At 37.5% G+C, this 14924-nt stretch overlaps 2 protein-coding genes across 3 annotated transcripts; one reads left to right on the top strand and one right to left on the bottom strand.

Annotated features, from left to right (window-relative positions):
- The first annotated feature begins 6371 nt into the window (after window positions 1-6371).
- Window positions 6372-7970, top strand: LOC137739006 (small ubiquitin-related modifier 1). The gene is made up of 3 exons (XM_068478480.2): window positions 6372-6571; window positions 7402-7551; window positions 7713-7970. The coding sequence occupies exons 1-3, from the start codon at window positions 6494-6496 to the stop codon at window positions 7779-7781; spliced, it is 297 nt and encodes a 98-aa protein (XP_068334581.1). The 5' UTR covers window positions 6372-6493; the 3' UTR covers window positions 7782-7970.
- Window positions 7971-8137: 167 nt separating this feature from the next.
- Window positions 8138-13697, bottom strand: LOC137739005 (uncharacterized). Of its 2 annotated transcripts, none has more exons than XM_068478478.2 (10): window positions 13052-13697; window positions 12841-12932; window positions 12265-12406; window positions 11887-12156; window positions 11653-11800; window positions 9790-10962; window positions 9435-9673; window positions 9267-9340; window positions 8625-8733; window positions 8138-8500 (listed from the first exon to the last, which is right to left on the bottom strand). In XM_068478478.2, exons 2-10 carry the CDS (start codon window positions 12903-12905, stop codon window positions 8468-8470), a joined length of 2253 nt encoding a protein of 750 aa, XP_068334579.2. In that variant the 5' UTR covers window positions 12906-12932; window positions 13052-13697; the 3' UTR covers window positions 8138-8467. The 2 variants fall into 2 exon arrangements, with proteins under 2 accessions (XP_068334579.2, XP_068334580.2); XM_068478479.2 differs by having other exon boundaries at window positions 13100-13530.
- Window positions 13698-14924: the final 1227 nt, after the last annotated feature.

The raw sequence follows: 14924 nt of genomic DNA, 5'->3' as shown, positions 1-14924 counted from the left end.
AGACAATGTTTTACCCTCGTAAATAATATTATAAAGATTACTGCATGGCTGATTTTTACCATCTCTAGTCATGTAGGACTATAGTTTACTCCTTACAGAATTTGTTATCTTTACATACAATTAAGAGAAACTATGATAAACACTCACACATCTACTGATTACTATTACGTGTTGTTCAACACGCATTCATTATTTTAAAAAATAAAATCTCAACATGACAAAATAATAATAATAACTCAAAAATCGAATTTAACACATCCATTTTTGTTTGAAAACAAAGGAAATTTTTACTGTTTCCTAATTTTCTTTTTATCCAGCCTTGTATTTAAAAATTAAAAAAAAAGTTTTTTTATCCTTTTTTTTGGAATTCATGAAAAGGAATTGAGCTTAAGTTTGTTTTAACAAAAAACCATACTATAACTTTATTTAATGAAAAAGAATTAAATTTTAATAAAAAGGACAAAAAAAAAACTTAAATTTTAATGAAAATGACACAATTTGGAAAAAAAAAAAAAAAAAAACTGACTTGCGGGACCTATACATTGTTTATGAAACTGAACGGTATTATACTATTTATTGGTCTAATTTCATAAATAGAGCCTAATTTTTTGTCCACTCTCATAAATAGTGTCTAGTTCTTGGTCATGTTTCCTAAATAGTGCCTAGTTATTGAATCCAGTTTTATAAATAATGTATAGTAATTGATACAGTTTTATAAATAGTTTCTCTTTCTTGATCCGGCTTCATAAATAATGTCTAGTCTAATTTCATAAATAATTTTCACCTATTGGTTTAGTTTTAGAAATAATGCCTAATTCTTGTTTTCGTTTCATAAATAATGTCTACTTATTGGTCCACTTTCATAAATAGTGTCTAATTCTTGGTTATGTTTCATAAATATTGTATAGTTCTTACTCTGGTTTCATAAATAGTGTATAGTCCAGTTTCATAAATAGTTTTCACCTATTAGTTTAGTTTTAGAAATAGTGTCTACTTATTGGTTTAGTTTCATAAATAGTGTCTACTTATTGGTTTAGTTTCATGAATAGTGTCTACTTGTTGGTGAAGTTTTATAAATAGTGTTTAATTCTTGGTTTAGTTTCATAAGGTTTGAAACTTAGACCCTTTTTGGTCCTATAAAAGCACCCATTGCGCCGAAAACGATGAACCCATAAGTGACTATTTAGACCAAAACCTTGAGAAGATTATGTTCTCAGTAATTATATTTAAAAAGCTGTTTTCAATTACCAAATTAAAATTTTGTCATATTTTTTTACATATCTACAATAATAAATGTAGCTTTCCATCCAATTTCTTGAGCTTGGGTGTCATCTTGGAGAAATTTCTCCTTGTGCCCGTAACAAAAATGGTATGCCATGTATTATTATGTAAGTGGTGGAAATTTTTATTTTTTATGTTATTAATTTTTGTAACACAAGAATCTCACAACTTATACAAAATGTACCATCCTGTGTTTCGGGCACATTGAAAAGTTTCTCGTCATCATAACTACGATTGGGAAACAACACCACAAAAATAAAACTAGAGAATGTAATTCAATTTGAAGTATTTTTCTTATTCTAAGCAGAAAAAAAAAAATTATATATATATATTAGTGTAGGTGACAATGGGAGGAAATGGTGGGAGAAAAAAGTGGAATGTGGAAGGGAAGGGATGGTATGCGTAAGGGTGGGCACGGACCGGGACGGGGCAGGTCGGGTTTTGGATTTTTTTAAATGGGATCCAGACCTAACTCAATCCTTTGCAACTGGCCGGTTCCTACAGGTCCCCACGGGTCCAAATCTTCACTCACGCCTAAGTTTGGTCTTCGTCATCATGTTCGCTCCCCTCCTCAACGTCTTCGTCATCCTGTTGTTTTTAGATCTAGCTGGTGACTCTTTTCGAATAATGGGTTGATGAGTCAAACTTCTCAGCCAAATAGTGTTCCACCATATCGTCTTCGTCATTTGCCTTTAACCATAAGACAAGATGGTTTCTTCATCAAATTGTGAACATAAAGCATTTCCTCCATAACAAAATTCAATGATTCGATTGATTTTGGTCTCATCAACATAAAAGAAGTGAATAGAGCTGCACCTTCATTGGATCCTTCAGTGGCTAGAGCTGCACCTTTCTATGGAGGGAGAAAAAGCAAGCAAAATGGAAGAGTGACGGGGAACGTGCAAGGAAAAAAAAAAAGGGAATAGAGAGCCAATAAAGAAAGAAAAAGCAAGCAAAATGGAAGAGTGATGGGGAAAGTCCAACCGGGGCCCCGTTTCCTAAGGCTTTTGCACCCGTCCCGTCTCGATAATTTTGTGAACCTACCCCAGTTTGTCTTTACAAATTTTAGACCGGCCCCGAACCGTATGGAACCAGCTCGTTTGCCCACCCTTAGGTACTCGCCCTATCGCAAGTTGGTTTATTTATTTATTCTTTTGTCTTCATCATTAAATAAAATTAGTAAATGATTTTTTATTAAAATGTAAAAATTTAAAGCTTTTTTCATTTTTTTTTTTTTTTTGAACAAAAGATATTATCTATACTAAGGGAAAAAATGAGTTTAGCCTCACAATGAGCTATTAGTTCAAATTCATATTTAGCAAAAATCAAACTTAATGTCTCTTAATTATAAATGAAGACGAATACTTTTAGATCGTAGTATTAAGTAGTTATCATTTTTGTAAAGCTGTTAAGGAAAAAAAGATGCCAAGACTGTTGGAGAGCAAAAGCAATACCGCAAGCAAAATGACAAAACACATTCAAGTTATTCAACAATAAAAGGACCTGACCCAATTCCACAACAACCACCGTTGATTTCAACTGCACTAATATCAGAGCCCTTCTTACATCAGCTGCGTTTTATTTCCATGCGGTGCTGCCGCACTATAGCAGTTCACATTTGTGGGCTGCACATGGTGGGACCGTCGAAAAAATAATCCAAGGGCAGGTGGGCGACTGGGTATGTGCAGCTTGCGCTGGGCTAAATTTAGGCCGATCTCTATAGCCTCATTCCTTTTGGTGGGACTCGTTTTGTTAACTTTACGGCTAAATTTGGTAGATAGCTATTTTTGCTGGAGATGAAGAAATTTTTAAATGGGTCAGGACTTGTTATGATACATTAGATTATTTCCAATCGATCCGATCAAAGAATTATAAGGCTAAAAATAATTCAAAATAACACGAAAATTATCTTCAACCGAGAGATTGGCCAAAGAGCTTGTGGGCCTCTGTTTGGGCCCAAAATAATATTGTTGGGCCGAGTGTAGATTTGTGCTCAACCCAAAGCCGTGTCAAAAATATTATGAGCTGCCTGATGATTCCAGGCCATTTGGCAGGGATGGTCAAGTCCTATCGCAAAAAGGAGTAGTTTAGATAAGCAAAGAGGGTCGAAGAAGTCGTGGTGCAATTAGGATTCTCGACTGACAATGAATAAAGCCCCGAAAGGGGATGAGTTCAAAGTCCTAGTGGGAAGAGGGTCATTCAAAGTAAAGTCGGAACGAAACAAGGACTCCCAATCCGGGTAGGAGTTTAATTCAATCTCAAGGAGTTGGTGCTATAAATACAAGAAATCATGCAACAATTAAGGACCTTCAATTCAACATACAATTGCCTTGCGCAAAAACTCTCAAACATCTTGAGATTTTTCCTTTTTTTTTTTCCGTCGACACACCTTCAGTTTGGATAAACAGCACTATTGTCGTAGAATCAGCCGACTGATGAGCACCTTTAGTTTAGATAAACAGCACTGCGTCGAGGCCGACTGGTTACCTATCCAAGTCTCGGCCAAGAAGGGTTTTCGAATCCTTATTGGCAGAGGTCATCTTATCAGCCCTCTTGGCGAAGTAAGGTGTTACGAGTTACGACATTCGGCATACCGGACGCCGAGTGATTTTATGATTGGATATTCACAAGTGATTTTTAGAGTTCGACATTCTGACAGCTGAACCACGTTCACCATCAAGACATACATCACCTTTGAATATTTGTGTCAGTATAATCTGGTGTCGAATCGACGTGCTTATACTTTTATGAATATAATCACGGTGACTGAATCGGGTGCCAACGATTTGTGAACTTCGCAGAACCAGCAGCTTTGTCTTCAGGCTCTAGAACCCAAAGACCAAGAATGTTTCTTCCTCGGTCGCAGTCGTAAGATAAAGAAGTCAGTAACGCGCTCAACGCAACATCAACGAATTTTACTCCTCGGCCGACGAGTTGGCACGCCCCGCATTCAACCGAATGACGTAGTTAGCTTATTAGTTACTCAGCCTGCGCGTCACGTAGGTTTTGTAATTTTTAGAGTCAACAGCCTCACTTGACCAAAACACCAAATCAGGCTAGCGCCCTGGCCATTTCCAGCCAGCCAGCCTAATGAGCCGAGCCCTTTATGTTTTTTTTTTTGGACGAATTTAAAAATATATATATTTCTAATTTTTTTTTTTCCTACGTCATTTCTCAAATACTTTTCACTATTTCATACTATCTTACCTTATTTTATTTCAATTCTTCACATTATATTCTCTTCCAATCATCTTTCCTTTAATTTTTTTCAATAATTTTCAAATGGCCACATCTTTCAATAATCTTCCAATATGTCTGAAAATCTTATTTTAATATGGTAGTTTAATTTAATTAACTATATTAATTCAATTAAAATAATAAATTATGTTTGGTCTATGACCCTTTAGCCCTCTTGATTGGAGATAGTTTTTTTGTCAAAGGGCTATGTTTGACCTATGACCCTTTGGCCCCTCGGTTGGAGATGATATAAAATATGCCCTGACATTGTTCATTAAAATATAATTTCTTGTAGGACTATACGACTAAACATAGCCATTTGGCCCTCCTTCAATTGAAGATAGCCTTATAGCCATCTCCAACCGAAGGGTCCAGAGGGCCAGAGGGTCGAAAATAGCCCAAAAACCGTTTCCAATCGATGACTAGACCAAAGGGCTCGTGGGCCTCAAGGGACAAAAAAGGGCTAAAGGCCAACCTGCTGGCCCAACTGTCACATCCCGGCCCGGGGCAGACCACTTCCCGGGCCCGTTCCACCACCGTAGCACGATATTGTCCGCTTTGGGCTTACCATTCCCTCACGGTTTTGTTTTTGGGAACTCACGAGCAACTTCCCAGTGGGTCACCCATCATGGGATTGCTCTAGCCCCCTTCTCGCTTAACTTCGGAGTTCCTACGGAACCCAAAGCTAGTGAGCTCCCAAAAGGCATCGTGCTAGGTAGGGATGAGAATATACATTTAAGGATCACTCCCCTGGACGATGTGGGATGTCACACCAACCCAGCCAGCCCCAGGTCAAGCCACAAATTTGAATGCAACGGCTAGCTATGTTAGCTAGCCGTTATATTTGAATTTTTTTTTAAATTTAAAAATTTTATTTTTTCCTATAACTTCCTAAGTCATTAAACAACATTAAACAACGTAAATAAAAAATAAAACATTTAACAACATAAAACTTAAAAAACATTTTTAAAAACATTTAACAACATTCTCATATTTTCCTATAAATCTAAGTTGTAGATTTTAAATTTAATTTTAATTTTTAAATTTAAGTTGTAGTTTTTAAATTTAAGTTGCTATAGTTTTTAAATTTAAATAATAAATTATGTTTGGCTTTATGACCCTTTTGGCCCTCAGTTGGATATGATTTTTTGTCACAGGGTTATGTTTGGCCATACGACCCTTTAGCCCTCGGAGATGGTAAGAAATATGGCCCTGCACTGTTTATTAAAATATTAATTTATTGGAGGGCCTGATGGCTAAAACGAGCCCTTTGACCCTCCTTCGGTTGGAGATGGCCTAAGTGTCATGATAAAAACAGTTGAATATGTTAAAAAAAAATTTAGCTACTCGTATTATGACACTAGAGGTACCAGACCGATGGACACCCTGAAAATTCTCTCATGAAAATGACCTTACAAGCGAATATTTTAAACAAGAGATTCGAACCTTTATGCATGTGCTTTATATTCTAAATCTAAACAACTCATTGTCACTCAATACTACAATCTGGTGGTATTCCTCTTCACTTGGAAATGAGAGGTCTTACGTTCGACTCTCATGGATGGTGAATTCGATACCAAATTAGGTTACTTATTGTGTGGCTTAGTCAAACTCCCTCCCTTTTAGTGTAAAAATACTAAAAAAAAAAAAAAAAATCCTAAACAACTCACTTGTTAACAAGATTGATTATCCTTGACCCAAAAGCTTATCGGGCCTGGAGGATCTCAAAGGCCCAGTGTAATTAATGAATAGAGAATTTGAGCCCAAATACTGGAGATTTATGAACCTCCCGAGGCCCATCAGAAACCAATCAAACTTTTACACGTATAAGAAATCCATTGCCGGGGGTGCTGAAACGAACCGTCGGTGGTAGCGCCACAGCGGGTACAAACAAAAGTCAAGGAGTAGAACCCTAGTTTTGCTTCTCATACAGATTACAGAGGAGGAGGAGAAGGAGAAGAAGAAGAAAGGGAGGATGTCGACTCCGCAGCAAGAAGAGGACAAGAAGCCCAACGACCAGGCCGCCCACATCAACCTCAAAGTCAAAGGACAGGTCTCTATTTTTCACCATCAAACTTTACCCTTCTGTATATAATTTACTTTATTTTTTTATTTTTATGTTTCTAATTTTGATTGGGGTTTCCGATTCGCTTGGGATTTTAGATTTCTGGGTTCTGAGAAAAAATTTGGGTTCTCCCTTTCTTTTGTTCGAAGAATATCTGTTTAATTTGTTATGATTTGAGTATTGCTAATTATTTTTTTGGCAAATTAATGCATCAATTAGTGGGGTTGATCAATTTTCACAGCCTGTTTTTTGCTGGGATTAGGGCATTAGATTGATGTTCTGATTAGGCTGTGTTTTGCTGCTGTTTTGTTCATTTATTTGTTGTCTGCCATCTGTTCTTGTGATTGTGTCGATATCTTATTTACCCCTTTTGTTCTTGTTAAACTACTGTTGGTTTTTTTTAATTTTTTATTTATTTTTATTATGATCATGGCGGTTTCGCCTCGCAAGCAATTGGTTTTGTGGTCTTATAGTTTTGCAATATGGTTGCCATTGTTTTATGTAGTCGTTTGTGATGACAAATGGAGATGTGTTTTGTGTTTAATGGCCTTTGGAACTCCAGCTTTTTCATATGAATTTAGTTCTCGCGCTGTTCCTTTTATGCGATTGACAGTTTAGTGCACAAACTACTGATTTGGTGAAGTGTATCCGTTACTGTTGTTCATTCAATTCCGTTGTTGTGATGGAGTTTGACTCTTCCTACTTGGCGATTGCAAATTTGATTGTGAGTGGTGGTTAGACAGTTTGTCGTCATGAAAAGTATGTGAATGAAATGTTGCGGTGCAGGATGGAAGTAATGCTTTTGTATTTCGTTGCAGGATGGGAATGAAGTGTTTTTTAGGATCAAGCGAAGCACTCAACTGAAGAAGCTTATGAATGCATATTGTGATCGCCAATCTGTGGAGATGAACTCAATTGCCTTCTTGTTTGATGGCCGTCGTCTACGAGCAGAGCAGACCCCTGATGAGGTCCTCCTCTCCACTCTCTCTCATACGCACGCTCACGATTGCAAATGCTTGATGCACATTGATTAACTCGCGATTGCAAACACTTGGACGCACATTTGCGCACAGCCACTTGCGTTTTCTGCTCATGTGCTAATTGTTTGTGACTATTTTTCGTGTTTCAGTTGGAAATGGAGGACGGTGATGAGATCGATGCAATGTTGCACCAAACTGGAGGAGCCGTACAGATTTGATGCTACCATTCTCTTGTTGGAAGCGGAGGAACTTGTTCTATGGATTGTAGGTTGTCAAGTAATAGGAGTTTAGTTTTGTTTAAGACATTTCTTAGTTGTTAATCAACTTTGTTTATGTTTCTCGTTCTGCAAAACGTCTGTAACTCTTGTATGTGGGATTTGGCATTTATGTATTTAGTCCTTCCTTTATGTTTGGATCCAGATTATGGTTTCTAGTTAACCAGGAGGACTTACCTTCATTCCCGGTACATCGTGACATCCCAAATGAACAAGGACGAGCCATGTGAGGCCGTTAAAAGTTAAAACACGTAACATTATGTTACTGGTTTGGGATGTCACAATAGCGTTTTAGGAACTTTGTTAGTGCAACACCCATTCGCTATTATATACACTGAATTCCATAGTTTGCCCCTCTACAAATCACAAATAGAAACAAAGATTGGAAAGAATGAAGGACCAAAAAGAAACCGAGCTCTTCCTATGATGTAGACATGGGTGCTACACGCACGAGAAGCACCTTTTACATTCTCTAGTATCATGTCGCCGTCTTGACATCTTTTACGTTCTCTTGTTTGGCCGAAAGCGTTTCATACATTGTCGAAGGTGGTTTTATACACAACGCGGCAGGCACTTCCCAAACAGAGTACCGTCTCGATAGTGTTATCCTCCAACAGCTGTGGGAAACGCTATTCAATGTTGATTTTCCTTGTTACTTCAAACTGCAAAGCCAAAACCAAAATAATCGGTTGACAATTATCGGTGCAGCAATTCCATCTCTGTGCTACAACCTTGTGCAGGGAAGTGAAATTCATGATCTAAAGTGTCCCACATTAGAAAACTAACCATATTCCCAGTCTCTCCGGTGCGCCTATAACGACTTGAAACTTCACGCCGTGATCTCCGGGTTTGATCCAGGATTCTTTGGATAAACTTCTGCATATGATTGTAAATGCTGTAACAATCATATAAAAACATCATTAGCAGACTTGTAACAAAATCTTACATAGGTCTACAAATAATTAAAAGCAATTATTCGCACTGCAGGACTGGGAGAAACGGGATATTATTGATCATGCTGAACTACCGGTGACTACTTAGGCAAAAAACCTCGTGCTAAAAAGACAAACTACCAACGAGCAAACGTTTTCCAAATCAATAGAATTGAAATCTCCAACTTCACCATCAGCATATTCTGTCCTGGGCATCAAATACAGTCTAAAGACGGCCTAAGCAACCATGACAAATGTGTATGCATCCCACAGAGCAGAAAAATGCAGATCACTAAAAACAAGATAAAGACGCCAAAGAAAATAAGGAAAACTAATGAAAATGGCTTGAAAACTTTGAGTTTTAATTATAAGGACAAAATAAATGGTAAAGTGAATAGTACCAGGATTAACTTTTTAGTGTAAAAATGTGGTTTTTCGTTAAAGTGAACAGTACCGTGGGCTTTTCGTTAAAACTCCCAAGAAAATAAGAGTGTACCTAAGGCGATGCCTGTTACAAGCTATGAAGAATGCAACAAAACCATTTAATATACTCCTGACAGCACGGAAAACCTGAAACCAAAAAAAGAAGAGAATGGTGATCAATAAAACCATTCTAGCAGACACTGTTACAAATAGAAACTACATTAATACTTTGTCTTCCAACCTGAGAAAAGAGGTCATTCCAAAGTGAACGCCATATGGAAACTTCAACCGTTTTCACAGTTGCCTGAGAAGCTGAAGCAAACCGGAATATGCTGCTAATAACTTGCCATGTATCTCGAAGCATATCATATATACATGCACCAACAAAGGCTATGACATTGGCTACTGCAAGGACCATGCGAACCGGAGCATAGAGTGCTTCCCATAGAATCCTAAATATAGGATATACAATGGAAGTTCCTGCAAAAAAATGCAAACAAGAGTACATGCCATGAATACAAGATTTTTTTTGTGAATTGTACGCCATTGATTATTTGAATCAAAAGATGGGTAATCCAAAGAATTTCACGACCTACCAATGCTCCAGACAGCTGACAGGAGAAATAATATTGGAAACACTAAAACCTGTACCAGGTTCCCCACTAGACTGCGTGCAGATCCAATCAGAATCCAAATGACTGAAAAGAGGCTCTCTAACACATCAACAAGCACGTTCCATACTGGAAGGAGGAATCCAAAACACTCCACAAGAGGTTCTGCCAATGGCTGAGCTAGTACTGAAAAAAAGGAGAGAGTGGTACTCTTGATCGCCAGAAAGCACTGAACAGCTTTCTGAGAGTGGTGTAGAAATAGCATTGTTCCCAAGTACTTAATCCTTGATATCATCGACCAGGTCTCTATCCAATCAAATAGAGGTCCACAAAGACGAGATGCAGTTACCTTCAGAACTGGAACATTTTTGTATAGGTCATAAAATCCAATTAGGACAGTGACAACTGAGATCAGCACATACAATGCCCTTGCCAAAGGGCACATCCACGGGCGATAGATATGGCAAAACCCTGGGTATGACTGAAGGAAGATAACCCAAGATGGAAGCCCAGCCTCAAGCAAAGTCAGCAACCGGAGATCAGACATTATTATTTCTCTTAGTTTAAATGGGAGGTCACGATCATTGAACCTGAACAAAATCAGCACATCCCTGTACTGTGTAGATTCAACAGCATCGAGACATTCACTAGTATAGGTATTGACAGTTACAGGCATAGCATCTTTGCTGAACAGAGTAGCTTTAACACTATCTTCAGAGTCACTGATATAGGCCCTCGCGGTCACTGGTATATCATCTTCAGAGTCACAGGTATATGTCTCAGAGTTTTGCATTTCATCTCCACAGTAACAGGAATACGTCTCAGAATTTTGCATTTCATCTTCACAGTAACATTTGTACATCTCAGAATTTTCGCAGTCACTGGCAGGGCTTTGCGTTTCCTCAGAATAAGTATCTACTTCAACTCCACCACTAATGCACGTGGTTATTTTCCTTCTCTTATAGGGTCCAGTAGGTGGAGGTGGTGAATGTGGTACAGCGGCCCTATTTTCACAGGTGTCAGAATGATCACTAAAATTGTGATTGAAGCAGTGGAGAGAATCTTCCTCAGAAGTCAGATTGTTGTAGGAGATATTTTCATCAACAACGGCCATAGTTTCTGTCTCTGGATACTCTTCAGCATCATAAAAAACTTCTCCTGGAAAAGTAAAAAACTTAATTAAAATTATAGAATCCTCATTGCAATTGGTAGTAAAAGAGATACAGTAGTTCCAGCAGGCATCTAATAGCACAATATAACAACACTTCATGCAGATAAAGAAATTCTCCAAATATAAACCTATCCAAATAAACCATCAAAGGAAAAATGTCCAAAAGGAATTTCTCCCCGTGAGCTGCAAGGGATCCGTACTCCCAGTACTTTTAAGAAGATTATCCAAGTAATTAAACAATGTATCTGATCATCTCACAATCTTGACTTCCATTAACACTGGTGTTAGAACTTTTTAACGTTTAAATCATAATACGTATCACAGAATTCTATTCTCAAGCAAAACTCATACAGATTCAAGCAAAGATGAATACATTGCACCTTAAGGCTCAGTGCATGTCAGAGATCTAATATTTTTTTTCTTTAGAAGGGACATACCTAGTGAAACAATTCAACGAAGCTATGTCAATTATTAGCCCTAAAATTTCTCTTACTGCTTTCAATACTGCACTAATTGTTTTGACTAACCAAACAATTGACCACTAATGGCATCCCCATATTCCTACTACGCATACAAATCCTATGCTCATATGCCAAAAGAGGAAAACCCCATGTCATAAAGAGATTAACACGTCGATGAGCAAAAAAATAAGGAATCATGAGGACAAAGAATGCTACCTATGGCAGAATTCAGAAGTTCTTTCAACTGTAGCTGCTCAGAGACTGTTCCTGAGAACCACGATGATATGCAGCTTGCAGCTTGAGCAATACTGTCAAATTCCCATCTTTGCATGACTTTAGCCTCTATAGCCAGCGATGTATCAGTCTGCAATGGACACGTAAACTATGGAACACGAGCACTAACAAAGAAGTACAAACAAGTGTTCAAGGATATAGAAAAAGGATTGATACCTGAAGCTCATTGATGTAATTGATACCTCGGACATTGCTCCATGCAACTTCAAATACAATAAAACCATACAAGGTCCTATGCAACTCCCTGCTTAAAAGTAAAGAACTCCGCAGCTTCTTTACAGGTAACAACACCTTCTTCTGATGCTTGATTAATGAGAACCACCTAGCAAGCTTCTTTGGTTTTGCAGGCTTAGGTCTAGAGCAAGCATCATTTCCTTCCGTTCTCACCTTCCGTACTTTAGTGTTTGCAAAAGGAGACAACCTTGACTGAAAAAATCAAACCAATATAAACTTTGATCCTCCTTAAAATACAATTGAAAAAACAAATAAGTTGAGTATCAATGAGGGTGTAGTGACTATTGACTAAAGTCTGACCTTGGTAACCATCAATTGCCACAAGTGCGCTGACCGCGAACCTAGGTCGCCCAGCCATGGCCGATTGTCCACCAAGATATAGAATTTCTTGCTTTCGAGGGCCAGGAAAAGGCTAAGATCCGAAAGGTAAGACTGCAAGTCTCTGCAACCATACAGCACAAACCAAATCACTTCATCATTTACATCAAAAGAAAAAACCCCGAAAACATCAGTACATCTTATGTTTCAAAAGATGAAAAATCATAAGGTTTTCTCTGCATTTAGCAATATTAAATTACAGTCTTAACAAATACACACACTAGAGCTGAAAATTTAAAATATATATATATATATATATGCGTGTGTATGTGTGTATGCGTGTGTATGTGTGTGTGTATCTATATATATATATATATATTTTTTTTTTTTTTTTTTCAAGCAATTAAATTTATGCCATAAAACCCAATTCTGGCCCAGAAATATTGTGTTTGTAGGATCAAAACCAAAAGGGTACTTGAGAATTTAAGCAAATTAAGTAATAAAAACATCAAAGAATAAAAAATCAAGTAGCAAATGTGGAATTCTGAAAAATGTTACCCAATTTGCAAACCGGTGAGGGGGAAAATGCAGCGGCCACCGTCACCTTTCTTCATCAAATTCATGCTTTCTGCCCAATTCTTCACCAAACACTGCTTCCCACAATTCCCATTTCACAAATTAATAACAACCCAAAATCCAACATATAAATACACAATGTTATACATTGAATGCATGTTAGAGAGAGAAAGGGTAGAGAGACAAGGAGGACCTTGTTGATAGAGAAGGAAATTCCATGGAAAGAAGAGAAAGCAATCACCGGCGAACTTCATAACAGAGGGCAAAGGCACGCCGGAAGAAGGAAAGAGATAGAATGGGAGAGTCCACGTGGACGAATCAACGGCGGAGGGAAGAAGAACGCTCTGGAGGTTTCCAGAGCAAAGGTCTCATCTTTTTTCCAGATTGTGTTTCCGATTTTTAATTATTAAATTTCCTTCTTTTCCTTCTTTTCTGGGATATTTACGATTTGCTTGGATTCGAAGGCGACGAGGAAGGTGTCGTGTCCGAAGGAGGATAGGGGGCGGGTCGACTCGGCAGGGACACGTCTGTTGGGGGGGAATTTATGAGGAGGATGACGGGAGCAGCCGGGGAGATGGGTATAATGGTAAATTCGACCCTCCTGCGGATCTCATGTGCTTCCCGCCACCACTTTCTCTCTCCTCTTCTGTAGCTGTCGTTTGGGGGATGAGTGAGAGAGAGAGAGAGAGTCAGAGAACTTTCTAAAGAGAAGAGAAGGGGAGAAGACGTGCCGGAAATTCGACGCAATCCGGGAAATTACCGCGCGACTTGCGTGTCCGCGAGCTATTATCGCCTGCGCTCGTCTACATGCTTTGTACCCTTTGATTTAATCATACACCGTTTGTTCTTTGCTTTGGCCCTTGAATTTTATGAGTTTTGATTTTTACCGTCCTCTCATATTTAACGGAGCCCACACATTTACGTGTAAATATAAACTATTTATATATATATATATATATATATATATAAAGAGGAATTCTAGAAAAAATGTGGAAGAGAGAACGTGGTGTCTTTTATTTTTTTTTTCTTTTATAAATTAGAAACACCATATGCTTTGATAGGCCTGGAAAAAGGTTCGAGGCTAAATGGGACGATCGAAAATTAACGGCTGTGGATATCCAAAATTATATTAATGAAATTCTCTTTATTAATCAAAAGAGGGAGATAATATATCTTTATCTTTTATCACAATAAAAAATTAAAGACAATAACGTAATTTCACAAAACAAAATTGTTTTTTTTAAACCTCACCTACATATAAATTTATCATCTCTAATTTAAAAAATAAAAATAAAATACAACCTCTCTTCCTTTTCTCCTCACTCTCATGTTCTCTTTCACTGTCTTCTTGTCTTCCTCTCTCGTTCAATTTTAATAACCAAAGTAAAAAATTTCAAGACTTTATATGTGGGTATATACTATATACTTTATAGTTTCTTCTTATACTTCATCCAAAAGTGAAGGCGTGCATCACAATTTCTCTTTTCTTTTTTTTTTTTCCAACCCAATTTTGAATTTCCAAGTTTCCAAGTCCAATTTGAAAGAATAAAAGCGAAGGCTGACAGCCGGACAACACATATATGGTGTGAGTGAGCATATTTTTTGTAACTGATTAAACGGAAAAACTAGTAGATTTAACAGAATGATCAAAGTGACGTAACATTAAAATTTTGAGGGTTAGAAAGTTAATAAAACTAAAAGGAAGGATCGAAATGGAATGTGGTTGCTATCCAACGGAGTAGCCGGCAATGGTATTGTTTGGATAGAGTCAGAATCGTAGCAAAGTTGACTTTGGTTGGTAAAACCTTAAAATGGTGTACGTAGGTGTAGCGTGTTCCTATGCCAACGTCGAAAATTGTTATTCAATTAAGGTAAAATAAGAATTGAGTTTTGACTTCAATCATATTTGATACGAATACTTAAATTTTCAAATGCTGAACGGATTCAAAATTTAAAACGTAAAATATAAGAAAATAAAGTTTTTGCATTAAAGGAGAAAACCAAAAAAACTCAAATCCACCCACCCTTTTTAGAATCAAACATAACAAGATAATGTGTCATCCCAA

Source organism: Pyrus communis, chromosome 9, assembly GCF_041283825.1.
Source record: "Pyrus communis isolate YQ-2024b chromosome 9, ASM4128382v1, whole genome shotgun sequence".
Lineage (NCBI taxonomy): Eukaryota > Viridiplantae > Streptophyta > Magnoliopsida > Rosales > Rosaceae > Pyrus > Pyrus communis.
Note: the sequence above shows the minus strand (reverse complement) of the source record. Positions and strands in the feature narration are given on the sequence as shown.